At 41.6% G+C, this 16,345-nt stretch overlaps 1 protein-coding gene across 3 annotated transcripts in view; it reads left to right on the top strand.

Annotated features, from left to right (window-relative positions):
- The window catches only part of LOC128689422 (transmembrane channel-like protein 7), a 44,562-nt gene extending 36,369 nt beyond the window's left edge, over positions 1–8,193 (top strand). For 2 of the 3 annotated variants that reach the window (XM_070086310.1, XM_053777678.2), the window contains one exon: positions 1,303–8,190. In XM_070086310.1, the coding sequence (XP_069942411.1) occupies positions 1,303–1,510 (208 nt within the window). In that variant the 3' untranslated portion in view covers positions 1,511–8,190. Of the gene's footprint in view, positions 1–1,302 lie in introns of all 3 variants that reach the window. The other variant, XM_070086311.1, reaches the window with a different exon arrangement.
- Positions 8,194–16,345: the final 8,152 nt, after the last annotated feature.

Genomic DNA, 16,345 nt, shown 5'->3' with positions numbered 1-16,345 from the left:
CAAATATCTGAATACGTTCACCTCCTCCATACTCTCTCCCTCCAATCTGATATTCAATCTTTCATCACCTAATCTTTTTGTTATCCTCATAACCTTACTCTTTCCTGTATTCACCTTTAATTTTCTTCTTTTGCACACCCTACCAAATTCAATAAACATACAGTACACAAAAAATTCATTAGGAATATAATAAAGCAGTAGCAAAATTATGTTTTGCTACTGCATTTCTAATGACTTAAGCCTTGTATATTATTGTAACTCCTCGGATAGTAACCAGTTTATTCCATATAGGACATTTGAACACCTTCCAACTTAGCTAGTTTAAGTTTATTAAGTAAGTTTATTCAGGTATACACAAATATAGTTACATAGATTATCATACATAGCAGCATATATGTAAAGTACCTAGGATAACCCAAAAAAGTCAGTGTGACTTATTTCCATTGGGGTTCTGATTATAGTACATATTGTGTATCATATATTGTATGTTGTAAATGGCATTCTAGAAACTAAACCTGATGTGGTGAATTTGTCACTGAAGCGTTGACTGTACATCAGTAAATGACTTGAGAATTTGAGTCTTTCCCTCCTGTTATGAATTATATTTCTTAAAGCTCAATCATCTTTACACTATCAAGAATATTATATTACTGTTAATTATCTTCATTGATGGTCATTATCTATGCTAGGGGGCTGATAAAGACCCATATTTTTGAGTTCCATTCACCTTAAATTAGCTCCTTTTAGTATAATTAAGTAAAATTAATTTATAACATGGGCTTATGCAAGATAAAATTATTGAAAAATTTAAATAAATGACAAATGCATTGATTTTTATAAGTGAAAGCTAAGCAGTTGTAAAAACTGAATAAATGAAGCCTGTTTTAATAGCCCACATTAAAATGGGAAAAAACTTGTTTGGCTAGGTACAGCCTCTCCTCACTTAACGATGGAGCTCCGTTCCTAAGACCAAGTCGGTAAAAGAGTAGGTCGCTAAGAGAGGAGAGGCTGTACTAAAATTTTTGTCATGATTTCTTTAGTTGATGAAAATATCACTGGTGAGATTTGTTTCTGCTTCAAGGAAACTCCTATAATCATTAAGACGTTCGATTCTATTTTTTTTTTCTTTAAATTTTCATGCTTTGTGTTTGAATAACTTCTAACTGATTTTAATTGCTCACCCTTTTTAGACTGTTTTTCCAAGATGAGGAAATAGTGGTTCTCCAAGCATTACTAGTTTTTGATCTAGGTTACATGAACAGCATTCATAGTAATATATTTTTAATATTTTTCCCATGAAAGGTGGGTGTTATTCGCTCTGGACAACTCGATAGTAGCAGTGACATTGTTAGTGGTGGTTATCCTTCTCCTCACCTACTATGTGTCAGTCATCAAGGCTCGCAGTGCTCTTGTCAAGAGACTCGAGAAGAAACTCAAATACACTGCAAAGTACAAGACCTACTTGGTGCAAGAAATAAAGCATGTTAGAGGGGCAGGGATAGGGGGATAAACTTTGTCAGCATAAAAATTAAAAAAAAGAAAAATTAGAGTGAGAAAAACCATTTGCAATTACAAGAATGGTGATTTGGGTTCCAATGCCCTTTTACAACTTGAGATTATTTCAACAAAGATCGTTATATATAAACCTTCTATTAAGTTATGTATGATGTGCCATCCAAAGTGATAATCCCTGAACCCATTGTGAAAGTAATTCCAGCCCTGCTGAAGGAAAACTTAAAAGCTATGTTAATAGACACTTGGATTCTTCATCACAAGGCTGAAATTACCCAGTGCAGGCTGACACCCTTCGTAGGAGTGTGTTGATACTGGTAAAGGGTTCCAGATTCAGAGAATTGGAGATAACCCTCCATTCCTTGGATCAAATTTGACTGCCTCCCATTTCTCAGGTGTTGTATGACCTCTATGAATTTAGCACATACCATAAGTATAAATAATGCTAGTTAACTAATATTTTATTGAACTTTGGCATTAATTTCCTTTTTTCTTATGTTTGAGAAAGTTGTTATTAGGGGAGGTTTGTGAAAATATTACATTTATTTTGGTTGAGCAGCACATCTGGGCCAATCTATGTGCTTAGTATGGGGTCATTATCTCACACTTGGCCAAACGCAAAAATGCACGTCTATATATAGTGGCATAAAATTAGGTTATTACTTATTTTAGGTTGGGTTTCATTATGTTACTTTTTTACTGTTTATGCAGTAAAATATGTCGACTGTAGAACCATCTTATTTTTAATTTTTATTAACACCAGCCATTTCCCACCAAGGCAGCCCAAAAAAGAAAAACTTCCATCATCATTCACACCATCACTGTCTTGCCTGAGGCATACTTACACTACAATTATAAAACTGCAACATTAACACCTCTCCTTCAGAGTGCTGGCACTGTACTTCCTATCTCCAGGAATCAAGTCTATTCCTCTTGCTTTCCATGAATCCCTTCATAAATGTTACCTTGCTTACACTCCAACAGTACGTCAAATCCTAAATTACCATTTGTCTCATTTGCTCCTATCTAACACGCTCACGCATGCTTGGTAGAAATCCAAGCCCTTTGCACATAAAATCATCGTAATATTATATATTTCAAACTGTAATTAATGAAATGTGCCAAGGAGCATTTGTCTACAATTAAAAAAAGTTAAATACAGTACTGTGTTGCACAACCACACTAGTATCTACCTTTGACACCTTTGATATACATTTGATGGGTTTTAAGTTTTTTTCCTACTCAAGCAGATCAATCAAGGCCAGATTTGTCTGGTGCTTGCCTGGTCAACCTGGCCGTTGCTGCTGGCCCACATTCACACAGCCTAGTTCGTCCAGCAGTTGGTGGAGGTACTTTTTGGGGTTTGTCTTCTGCACTTTTTCCATCAGTGTTTCTGGCGTCTTCCTGTCACATGAATATATCAGCATGGAAGCACTAAACCCACTGGAGGTAATCAGGTTCGATTTAGACAAGTGGAAGGTAGCTCTAAATGACTCACAACATCGTAATGACATGATTGCAAACAAACCACAGTATGGGCAGGGATTGAACTTGTGGCTAGTGAGTTCAATCTCTGCCCATATTGTGGTTTGGTTAGCTCTAATTCCTTGGATGAGTCCAAGCCCTGCATCCCTTGAAGGGACATTTTGCAAATTGCTGTTGCTCATGGGTAGTGATCGAATTTTATTTATTTATTTATTTATTTATTTAGAAATTTTAGCATACATACAGAGGTACAAAAAAAATACAGGAAGAGCAGCATGCCAAAGCCACTTATATGCATAGCATTGCGGGCTGGCTTAAAATTAACTTAAGATTAACTAAGCAATGATGAAATCAGTGATAAGACATTATTGTAAACAGATAACTATAAAGCACAAATGAGTATTACAAAGACAGGTCATATGGTTGCATGCATTGCTGTTCATTCAGTAGAATGGAGTATTCTGTTAGGTAGTGTATTTAAAAAAATAACAAAGTTAGATTGGGTCCTAGGTTTAACATTTATGTGATATAATTGTGAGTAACATTTTGGATATACAATTTATAAGGTTCAGTTATTCAGTATTTATTTGGTTTTGAGTGAATAAGTGAACTTTGAGAAGAGACTTGAATTTATAAACAGGTAGTGTTTCTTTTATATTTACAGGTAATGAATTCCAGATTTTAGGGCCTTTTGTGTGCATTGAGTTTTTGCGTAGCGTGAGATGGACACGAGGAACATCAAAGAGTGATCTGTGCCTTGTGTTATGGTCATGTGTTCTGTTGAGGTTGGCAAGGAGATGTTTGAGGGGAGGGTTAATATCAGAGTTAAGTGTTCTATGTATGTAATAGGTGCAATAATAAGTATGGATGTTTTGTATGGTGAGTAGGTTGAGTGTTTTGAATATTGGTGGAGTGTGTTGCCTGTAGTGAGAATTTGTTATCATTCTAACTGCAGCCTTTTGTTGGGTAATTAGTGGTCTGAGATGGTTAATTGTTGTTGAGCCCCATGCACAAATTCCATAGGTGAGATAGGGGTAAATAAGAGAGTGATAAAGGGCCAGGAGGGCTGACTGTGGAACATAGTACCGTATCTTCGATAGTATGCCTACAGTCTTGGAAATTTTCTTAGAAATTTGTTGTATATGTGTATGAAATTTGAGTCTATTATCGAGGTGGATTCCTAAGAATTTTCCCTCTGTTAGCTTTGTGATAGGTGATCCATTTATCGTTATGTTAAGAGGTACATCTGTAGCTCTGTTACCAAACTGAATAAAGTAGGTTTTGTCAATGTTTAGTGTAAGTTTGTTAGTCCTCATCCAGGTAGATATTTTCTGTAATTCGGTGTTTACAGTATTGGCTAGCGTGACTGGGCTCGGGTGAGAGAAGACGTATGTAGTGTCATCTGCAAAAAGTGTGGGTTTGAGTAATTGCGAAGCATTTGGTAGGTCATTTATGTATAGGAGAAAGAGAAGAGGGCCAAGGACAATTCCCTGTGGGACACCAACTGTAATTGGTTGTGCGGAAGAGCTTGCCCCATTTGCGTACACATATTGGCTTCTGTTGCTGAGGTAAGACTTGAGGTAGTTGAGGGAGTGCCCTCTAATACCATAGTGTGACAATTTTACGTGGAGCAAGTCATGGTCAACTGTATCAAAAGCCCGGTGGTCTGGTGGCTAAAGCTCCCGCTTCACACACGGAGGGCCCGGGTTCGATTCCCGGCGGGTGGAAATTCCGACATGTTTCCTTACACCTGTTGTCCTGTTCACCTAGCAGCAAATAGGTACCTGGGTGTTAGTCGACTGGTGTGGGTCGCATCCTGGGGGACAAGATTAAGGACCCCAATGGAAATAAGTTAGACAGTCCTCGATGACGCACTGACTTTCTTGGGTTATCCTGGGTGGCAAACCCTCCGGGGTTAAAAATCCGAACAAAATCTTATCTTATCTTATCTTACGTAAGTCAATGAAGATCCCCAGTGGGACTTTTTTTCTATATTGCAGTGTATATATGTTCTAGCATGTGTATAATAGCATCATTAGTATTTTTATTAGGCCTGAATCCAAATTGGCAGGGGTTGAGAATGTTTTGGGAGATGAGGTAGGAGTAGATTCGTTTATGAATTAATTTTTCGAAGATTTTTGAGAGAGGGTGTAAATTGGATATTGGCCTATAGTTATTCAACTCTGTTTGGTCTCCTCCTTTATGGATTGGGGTGACCCTTGCTATTTTGAGAACTGTAGGGAAGGTGGAGGATTCAATGGATTTGTTAAAGAGTGTTGCAATGATTGGTGATAGTACTTGTGACGCTTTTTTGTATATAAAGGGTGGTAAGGTATTTAAATCTCCTTTTCTTGTCAAAAGTGTAACATTTTGAATAATGGATAACTGAATAATTTTATTAATAGTAGATAAGCCAGTGTGAAACTTCCCTAATCTATATAACATTTTACAAGGTTAAAACAAGAACTAACTGCTTAAAACAGCAATCAGGCAGAATGGTTCATATTGCATCATACAGATACTGACTAAATTTAGTGTGTCTCATACCTGTTTTGCCCTGCCCAATAAATTATGTGCCATATATTAAGCATTATTATAGTATAAAGTAGACTGTCATTTAACCCTTTCAGGGTCCACAGGCCCTCTCAGAGACTTGTTCTCAGGGTCCCCCAAATTTCAAAAAAAAAAAAATTATTTTTTCTTATGAAAAGATAAGAGAATCTTTTCCCGATCATAATGACACCAAAAGTATGAAATTTGATGGAAAACTTACGGAATTATCTCTCACGAAGTTAGCAGTCTCGACGATGTTTACGTATCGGCTATTTTGCCCACTTTGAGCCCTGTTTTCGGCCAATTCCCGTGTACTGGTCGACAAAAATCATACCTATTTCACTAGAACTCCATTTTTTCTAAGAATGAGTACAAGAAACCACCCATATACCTATTTCAACTATCCAATACAGTGGTGAGAATTTAGCAATTTTGCCAATTTCACACACATTTCAAGAGATGCCAATTTCCAAATAGGGTCCAGAATAAACAAGAAAGACATTCCTGGCACTAAAATAACATTTCCTCTGTTTATTAGTCATGTCACCACGCCCCTCTTATATTCTTTTGCTTTCCATTTTGAATTTTTATTCTCAAAAATAGAAGATTTACTGTTATGCAGACTACTGCATTAGTGTAGAAATGGTATAAATAATATCGGCGCACTTGTGAAAGAATATTAGACTCGCCAGTTGATGTGTATTGGACGTTTAGCATGATTTGTTTACTTTTGAACTTTGGTAAAAATCAAACATTTCTGCTACTTTGAGCTCAATTTCAAGGTACTTTTCATTGTAAAACCAGTCAAAATCATCTCAATTTTTGTAATATGTCTTCCATTCTGTCAAATGAGACCAGGAAAACTAGAATGCAACAATATACCATACGAAAATATAGTGCAAAGTCGCTGTTTTAATCCAAAAACACGGTCAAAGTTTTTTTTTCTCATTATGCACTGTGTGCTGCAGGATTTTTTTATACTGCACACACTGACCACATAGACCCATTCTTTCATATGTAGGCCTACCAGCTTTCTCTTACTAGATTTGAAGGTGCTAGAATTTATGAGTACAAGTACGTCAAGGACCCTGGCACGTAAGCCGTACTGGTACGGCTGAAACCCTGAAAGGGTTAACACGGTACTTTTTTTATTTTTTTTTTATCATCACACTGGCCGATTCCCACCAAGGCAGGGTGGCCCGAAAAAGAAAAACTTTCACCATCATTCACTCCATCACTGTCTTGCCAGAAGGGTGCTTTACACTACAGTTTTTAAACTGCAACATTAACACCCCTCCTTCAGAGTGCAGGCACTGTACTTCTCATCTCCAGGACTCAAGTCACGGTACTTACGTTCCTGAAAACGCCATGTTAGGTAGAAGTGTGTTAGATGAACTGAAGAACTTATGGGAAAAATAGGGTTACATTCTTGGGAGCCCCAAAAAAGCCAAACAACTTTTTTTTTAGATCACCAGATCTTACAAAAATAAAAGCGAATATGTAATTATAGTTCATTGTCATGATATATTACTGCTTAAGATTACAAATGCAATAGAAATAATAGTATTTCTCACCTTAAATTGTGGGTAATGGTGTTTGTGGGTGATTGTGAAGAAAGTGGATATGCATGGTGTGGCCCTACTGGGCTGAGGTGGACGGTTGATGGTTGTCGGCAGAAGTGGATGGTAGAGACTCTGGTAGTGAAGTCAATGGTTGTATTGGAGTGTGCATAAATTCTGTAATAGATCTCTGGGCTCTTTTTTACCCTGCAGTACATTATACAGCTGATGGTAAGGCATCATCAGTAAGTAAGTTTATTCAGGTATACACAAATACAGTTACATAGAATTATCATACATAGCATATGTGTAGAGAACCTAGGATAACCCAAAAAAGTCAGACAGTGAGACTTATTTCCATTGGGGTCCTTTTACCTTATTATTATAATATAAAGGTTATAATATTTTCTTATTATTCTATAATGAAGATAACATCTTATCATACTAAAATGACTATCTACTACATGAGGGTCATTAAGACTATCTACAATACGAGGGTCATTACTAGGAATAGGTAAAATTTACATGTATGTTAGCTAAAAAATAGAAAATCATTCCCCTCCCTTTCTGTAGCTACATTCATCAGACACCTTTTGGCACTCTTCTTGAACTGGTTCATGCTATGACTGGCTTTGACATGTGCGGGTAGTCTGTTCCATTCCTTTATTGCTGTACAATAAAAGGTGTTTGAAGCCTGGCCAATGACTGTGGGTACTACAAAGTTGTGCTCTCTCCCCCTAGTACTATGATTGCTTTGGTTCCCAACCTTCACAAAATTGACAGCAAGATATTCTGGACACTGTTTGTGAACAATTTTATAAACATGATTAAGCTCAGTTGTTTTACTCTGTCTTCAACATTCAGCATATCAGCTGGTCTAGATCTCATTTCAAAGCACTGCTTCTAGATTTGTCAGGGTCCTCTTCAGTGAAAAAGTCTGCTAGTTTAGCAGCAACATGGAATTGCTCACCTAACTTCTGCAATGTTAACTGTTTTTCTTCAGGTTGTTCTTCATCTTCTGTTATGTGGCTCCCTTGTATCTGTGTATCAAGCTCTGCCCACATTTCCTCTGAACCTCTGTCTTCATCATCAACATCATCATCATGATCATCTTCTAAGAGCTCATTCACATCTTCATTCATATCTTCAAAACCATCACCTGGTAATCTCCTTGCCAGCTGAACAATTTCCTGAACTCTCAAGCAAGAGAAAACCAGTGAAAGAATTAACTACAGAAAGCCATAACTTTCCCCATCCTGCATTTAGTGTTGACTGGGGCACTTCATTCCATGCACTTCTAGCATAGCTGATAGCATCTGCAATGTTAAATTTATTACAGAAGCTTGGTACTGCCAAGTTGGAATCAGAGTCCATTGATACAACTAGTTATTTCATAACTTTTTTTTTCTGTAGTTACATTTGAATGACTTAATAACTCTCCGATCCAGTGGTTGAATTAACCCTTTCGGGGTTTCGGCCGTACTAGTACGGCTTACGCGCCAGGGTTTTTGACGTACTAGTACGCATAAATTCTAGCCTCTTCAAGGGGGGCTCTTTGTTGTGGTGAAGAGGCTCTTGGTCTGAGGAATTGGACCTGTCAGTCTCCTTCCTCAGACCAAACCTAATTACCCCCCAATCCCCCCTTCCCTATCCCATCCTCCCCTTTTTCCTTTCCTCCTCCTCCTCCCCACCCCTCCCTTTTGCCCTTCCTTTTTGGCCTTTGGGATTTTTTCCCACAGGCACGCTAGTTCCTAGGTAGGGGAAAGGGTACCGGGGTCCATCCCATTCCGTTGAGGTTCTTGGCGGTGGCGTAGTTTGCCATGGAATCTGGATTGCCTGGGGATGTCCCGATCCCTCTCCGGTATCCTGGAGGGTGGCTTTGGGTGTCTCTCGGGCAATGGGTGTATCTCTGGAAGCCACCTTTCGGATTCCGGGGGTGGTGGCCGAAGGAGGTATGCTTTGTGGTGGATATCCAGCCGCCCTCTCTTTTGTCCACCGAGGTAGCTCGGCAGATGTGAGGTTGCTATCCTGGATTGCTGGTTTACTGGCATGATGGGTAGGGTATGGCACGGGTTCCATGCTGCATCTACGCTACTAGCGGTGCTGAGGTCCTCTTGGGCGCGGAGGGAGATTTCTGGCCCTTTCATTCCTCCTAGGAACTATCCCTCCCCGGTCCCCCCCTTTTTTATTCTTTTTTTTTTATTTTTATTTTCTTCTTTCTTTTTTTTTTCTTAAAAACAAAAAGAATGAAGTAACCTAACCTTGGCAGCCCCAGTCCATGAACCTGATACCCCCGGGTCCCTTCTTGATACCGCACCCTGTTCTGACCCCGCCTCGTCTTTGGACCACTCTTTGGACACTTCTCATGCCTCTGTACCTCTTGCCGGTGCTGTTTCCTCACCCGCTTCAGGTACTGAGGTCTCGACTGACTCCTTCGATTTATCTGACCTCCGCTCTCCTTTGACTATGCTTCCGGCCTCTCCCTTCTACGGTGCGGCAATTTTCGAATCGCCGGCCCTTTCCACGTCGGATCAACTCTGGTCCCACGCCTAAACGCCAACGACAATTATCTGCTGATGATACTTCTCCACCTTCTCGTCCTTCTCAGAAAAGATCGACACGTCCTGCACTCCCTTTCCACGCTCAGTTTCAGAATGCACAGTGGACTAAATTCTTCACTTTACGACCGACTTCCTCTACTGCCTATCTTTCCGACCACAGTATTGGCAAGGCACTCCTACGCCATGTTGGTAAAGATATTTCTTTTCATGCTCTTAAGAGCGGTACGTGCATCATCACTGTACAGAATGCTACCCAAGCTCGTGATCTTTTTCTTTCCCATATCGATAATGTTCCTGTCACTATGGAAAAACATCATTCCCTCAATTCTTGTAGTGGTACTGTCATTCTGCCCCATACCATAGTTCTAGAAAATTTCCAGACATGTGGCAATGACATTCTTGAACAGCTGGAACTCCAAGATCTCCCAATCCTCAAGGTAGACACTTATGTCCTTCCTGCCCGCGGGCAGAGACGATACCCTAGCAGTGTGGCTCGTTTAACTTTTGACAGCCATGAACTCCCATCCTCAGTTTATGTAGCAGGACATCGGTTACAAGTTCGAAAGGTGATCCCTACACCGCAACAGTAGAAATTGCTGGCGATTTGGCCATCCAGCGAAATATTGCAGATCCATAGCCGAATGCCCAGTCTGTGGTGCCGATAACCATTCTAATACGTCTTGCAGTCGACCTCCCTCTTGCCTTAATTGTCATGAGGCTCACCCTTCGTACTCTCGCTGTTGCCAAGTCTACTTAAATGAGCGGGAAATCCGTTACCTCAAAGAGGCAGAAGGTCTCGCTTATGCCATGGCAGTTTCTCATCTCCGCCTCCAAGGGAGACTACCTCGTGTTTCTTATTCCCGTATTTCAAAACGTCCCCCCATGTCTGGGGTCCCATCTTTTGCAGCCCCCTCTGTGGTTACCTCTCCCATAGTCACTCCTGTATCTAATTCTTTTGCTGTCGTAGGCTCAGACGTCCCTACTTCAACGCCTCAGTCTGTTCTCGCTTCTTCATGTTCTCCCTCACAAGCCTCAGTATCGACGAGATCTCGTATGATACCTCCTCCCAATCGTCCCTCTACTTCTCAGAAGTCAAAAAAAGGTCCTTTAACCCCTCTTTCCCTTCTTCCACCACCTCATTTTACCTTCCCTGTCTCTGTACCTGGTTCTTCCCCTCTCACTGGCTCTGTTACAAGTGTAGAGGTTCACCCTCCTCCTCGTACTGTACCTTCCTTCCCTGTTCCCTCCCAAGTTTCTTCCTCTTCTGCCACCTCCCAGGTTTCTGCCTCTTCTGTCCCCTTCGACGCTTCTTCTCCAGTTCCCTCCACCCTTTCGCCCTCCCCCCTACCTTGGTACAGTCCATTACAGTTCCAATCTTGACTCATCCTCCCCCTACTATCTCCAATATTGTCTCCCATACGATGTCTCTGAATTCCGAAACACTTGAAGCAGTCTCTGATTATATTGCAGAGACAAAACCAACAATGGACACTGATCCACCCTCTGTTCCTTCTCTCTCCTCTCCTCCATCTGTGCAACTCCTTTCTTCACAGCACACCGTTCCTTCGCTGCTTGACCATTTTCCGCTGCCTCCGCATGTGGAGTATTCTAACCCCTCTAGTCCGTAGGAACCCTTACCTGCGGATTTCAGGTATCTTTATCATTGCCAATCATGGCCTATTTACAGTGGAATATACGCGGCCTCGGGGGTAATCGGGGTGAGCTTCAGATGTTACTCTCCCAGTTTTCCCCTGTTGGTGTTTGCTTACAGGAACCAAAATTACACTGCTGTTATCTATCCCATCTCAGGCTATAATTTATTGTATTCTTCAGATCCTTTTCCTGATGGGACCTTTAATGAAAGTGCCCCTCTTCTATGCACTGATATTCCGTACCATCAGCTATTTGTTCGTACTTCGCTGCATTACACAGCAGCCCGTATCCACTTGCATAGGTGGTATACGCTCTGTTCTTTATATCTCTCTCCTCGGGCATTATCTATTCCAGATATTGCCTTTCTTGTTTCGTCATTACCGCCACCGCTTCTGTTACTTGGTGATTTTAATGCCCATCATTTCCTCTGGGGGGGGAGGGGTCTCAGTGTGATTCCCGTGGCATTCAGTTAGAGGCTTTTCTTGCTACCCACCTCCTCCATGTTTTAAATACAGGTTCTCACACCCATTTTGATCCTCGGACTCTCACTCTCTCTTGCATCGATCTCTCAGTCTGCTCTTCCTTCGCCGCATTAGACTTCACCTGGTCTGTTCTCCCGGATTTACATGACAGCGATCATTTCCCAATCATTCTTACTTCCCCTTCATATTCACCACCTCTTCGTATCCCACGCTGGCAATTTGATCAGGCAAATTGGAACCTTTACTCACAACTAACTGTTTTTAGTGAGGTTCCTTCTTCGTCCTCCATTGATGAGCTTTTACACCTCTTCTCGTCCTCTATTTTAACCGCAGCTTCTCGTTCTATACCCCAAACTTTGGGCAGGCATTCTCAGAAATGCGTGCCTTGGTGGTCTCTTGCTTGTGCTCGTGCAGTACGTTTGAAACGCGTTGCATGGGGCAGGTACCGGTACAATAGAACCACGGAGAGACTTCTTGATTTTAAGCAGAAGCATGTGATCGCTCGCCGTGTCATCCGTGACGCTAAACGCACTTGCTGGCGAGATTGTATCCACCATCACCTCTGCTTCCTCTATGAGTGCAGTCTAGAAAAAAGTATGAAAACTGAGTGGTAAATATTCTCCTGACCCGGCTCCTGTTCTGCGGGTTGCCGATATTGATATAGCAAACCCACTAGATGTTGCCAATGAAATTGACAATCATCTGGTCCGTATTTCTCAGGGACTCCATCTATGCCCCTCATTTCTTTCCTCAAAGTCTGCCAGAGAGTTAGCACCCTTGGACTTTTCTTCTCTCAGAGAAGAACAGTATAATGTGCCTTTTACACTTCAAGAACTGGAGGCAACACTCTCAGCTTGCTGATCATTGGCAGCCGGGCCCGACGACATTCACATTTGTATGCTACAACATTTACATCAGTCAGCCCTTGCAATTCTATTACGCCTTTTCAATCTTATTTGGTCACAAGGAGTTCTTCCACTGCCGTGGAAATCTGCCATTGTTCTCCCTTTCTGCAAACCAGGCACTACGGGACATGAAGCCTCCCACTATCGTCCCATTGCTCTTACCAGTGCAGTTTGCAAAGTGATGGAACGCCTGGTAAATAGACGTTTAGTGTGGTATTTAGAGACACACAACAGTCTCTCCACTCGTCAATATGGCTTTTGTAAGGGACGTTCTACCATAGACCCCTTACTACGCTTGGATACGTATGTTCGTAATGCCTTTGCGAATAACCACTCAGTTATTGCCATATTTTTTGACCTTGAGAAGGCATATGACACAACTTGGAGGTATAATATTTTGACCCAAGCCCACTCCTTAGGCCTCCGAGGCAATCTACCATCCTTCCCTAAGAACTTTTTAACTGATAGACATTTCCGTGTTCGGGTTAATAATGTGCTCTCCCCGGACTTTATCCAAGCTGAAGGTGTCCCCCAGGGATGTGTTCTGAGCACAACACTTTTTCTCCTTGCTATAAATGATTTGGCCTCTAGTCTTCCATCCAATATTTGGTCATCACTCTATGTTGATGACTTTGCTATAGCTTGTGCAGGCGCTGAATGTCACCTCATTATAGTTTCTCCCCAGTATGCAGTCAACCGTGTTTCCAATTGGGCCACCATGCATGGGTTTAAAATTTCCAGTACCAAAACTCAACAAATTACTTTCACTAGATGCTCTATCATCTCCGATCATCCTTCGTACCTCTATGGCTCACGTATCCCTGAACGTGATAGTCAGGTTTCTAGGCCTTCTCTTTGACCGTAGGTTATCCTGGAAACCTCACATTACCTCTCTGAAAGCAACTTGTCACAACCGGCTGAACCTTCTTAAAACCCTTGCTCATCTTTCATGGGGAGCTGATTGTCGAACTCTCCTTCGCCTACATTCAGCCCTCATTTTATCAAAACTCGATTATGGTGACCAGATCTATTCAGCGGCCTCTCCTACTACTCTCTCGAGCCTTAATCCCATCCATCACCAGGGATTACGTTTGTGCCTTGGTGCTTTTTGCTCTTTCCCTGTTGAAAGCCTCTGTGCAGAAGTGAATATTCCATCCTTGTCCGATTGCCGTGATGCCCATTGCCTTCACTACTATGCTCGCTCTCATGATCTCCGCAATCCTTCCATATATAGAATAGTCACCGATGTTAGTAGACATTCTTTATTTGTTCGTTGCCCCTGTTTGCTGTCCCTTTTCTCTTTGCCTACATTCGCTCGTCTTCCCTTCAGTTACCATCTTTCTATGTTCGTGTAGCATCTCACTTTTCCCTGCCCCCCTGGGAAGTTCCAGCTGTTCAAGTCTGTTCTTTCTCACTCCCTTGCACAAAAACCCAACTGCCTACGGTAGCTTCCCGCTCTCTTTTTCTTGACCACTTCCACTCTCATTCTCATGCCATCGCAGTGTACACAGATGGCTCTAAGTCTTCTGATGGCGTTGGATTCGCAGCAGTGTTTCCGGACAGTGTCGTGTGAGGACATTTATTATCCTCGGCTAGCATTTTTACAGCTGAATTGTATGCCATTCTTGCAGCACTTATCCGTATTGCATCTATGCCTGTATCATCATTTGTGGTTGTCTCAGACTCCCTTAGTGCTCTACAGGCTATACAAAAATTTGATACACCTCACCCCCTAGTCCTCCGTATCCAACTTTGGCTACGCCATATCTCTACCAAGCATAAAGATATTGTTTTTTGTTGGTGTTATTGCTGTTCTTACTGCTGAACAGCGGTTTAGTGCCAATGAAGGTAGCGTAGGTAGCAATGATACGGCCGTGGACTAGTTTGGCTTTAATTGGGTAGGAGTGAGTACACAACGGGCAGTGTGAGGGAGTGACCGCAAGCCAGTCCGTGGAGGGGGAGCACTTGTCTCTCTCAAGTCGGTCGGCCTAGGAGTGAGAGCGGATGGGCTGAGCCTCCCACTGACCTGGGTGAGCCTACAGAGGGCAGCACCTAAATGCTGCGAAATATGAACTAGTCAGAGCAGACGGCTAGGCTGTGTGTTCTGACAGTACAGGCTGTCTACGTTGGGTCCCTGGTCATGTTGACATACAGGGCAATGAACAGGCAGACACTGCTGCGCGGTCAGCAGTACACGACTTACCAGTTTCATATAGAGGTGTTCCATTTATGGACTATTTTGCTGTAATAGCTACCCACCTTCACACCCGTTGGCAACAACGTTGGTCTAATCTACTCGGTAACAAACTTCTTTCTGTTAAACCGAGTATAGGTTACTGGCCGTCTTCTTGTCATCCGTGTCGAGGTTGGGAGACTACTCTCTCCCGTCTTCGCATTGGCCGCACTCGTCTTACTCATGGGTATCTCATGGAGAGGCACCCTGTTCCTCTCTGTGAGAAGTGTCGGGTTCCAGTATCGGTTAGCCACATTCTGTTAGACTGCCCTCTCTATCACCAAGTACGCAGAATTTACCTCCAACATCGTCTCTGCTCTACTACTCTCTCTTTACCTTTCCTTCTTGCTGATGGACCCTCTGTTAATCCTGACTCTCTCATTGACTTCTTGACAACAACTGACTTACTCCACAAACTCTGATGATGATACCTTTCGTGCTCCCCTCAGCCCTTTCTACCTCATTCTCTTGCCACCCTCTACCCCTGCACTATCCACTGCCCCGCTGTTCTCCGTAACCTACTAATCATCCCTCTCCCTTTTGCCACCTGGTACCCCTGCTTCCTTCCTGTCCTGCAGTGCTGTATAGCCCTTGTGGTTTAGCACTTCTTTTTTATTATAATAATAATGTCCCTGTTCACCCATCAGTTTAAAATGGGTACCTGGGAGTTAGTCAACTGGTGTGGATTGCATCCTGGGACAAAACTGACCTAATTTGCCTGAAATGCTTTGCATAACAAGGGGCTTTCTATATAGTAATATGTCATTGATGTCAGCTAGGCCTGTATACCTTGTACATGTACTTGTAGTAAATAAAGATATTATGAGTGAATATACATATACAATATGCATTATATTGGTCTCACAGGCCACAAAAGTTACTTGAAAAAAATATTAGGAAACAATAGAATAAAAGTAAAATTAATATTACCAAGTGAGAGGCAGTCGCCGATGTTGCCGTCAGCGATTCACTTTGTTAACTTCACACCTCCATCCATATCTTGGTAACCACTGATTGCAAACAATTTTTTTCCTGTATAACACTCGGAAAATTATTTTTAACATTTTGGTAAGAAATTTTTTTTTTTGTTTTTGAATATTTTTTTTGACACTGAGAGCAAGTTTGCGAACAGGGCTCTCCATAGTGAAAAGGTACTCTATGATAATCCAGTAAAGTCAGTGTGACTTATTTCCATGTTTTAAGGAGTATTACACTCAAACAGTTGTAATAGTATAGGTATTCCTTGTATATAGCATTAGAAGATGAAAAGAGTAAAAAAAATATCCTGTATATTTCAAGTGGAGCAATGTCGGGCTAGGTATTTCCCCATGTTTGAAGTGTTAAAGCACCTTTAAACATATTCAATTGAATTATGCAAGACAAGCCACGGGGGTGGAAATCT

This window comes from Cherax quadricarinatus, chromosome 18 (genome assembly GCF_038502225.1).
Source record: "Cherax quadricarinatus isolate ZL_2023a chromosome 18, ASM3850222v1, whole genome shotgun sequence".
NCBI lineage: Eukaryota > Metazoa > Arthropoda > Malacostraca > Decapoda > Parastacidae > Cherax > Cherax quadricarinatus.
This window is presented reverse-complemented; position numbering and strand designations above follow the sequence as displayed.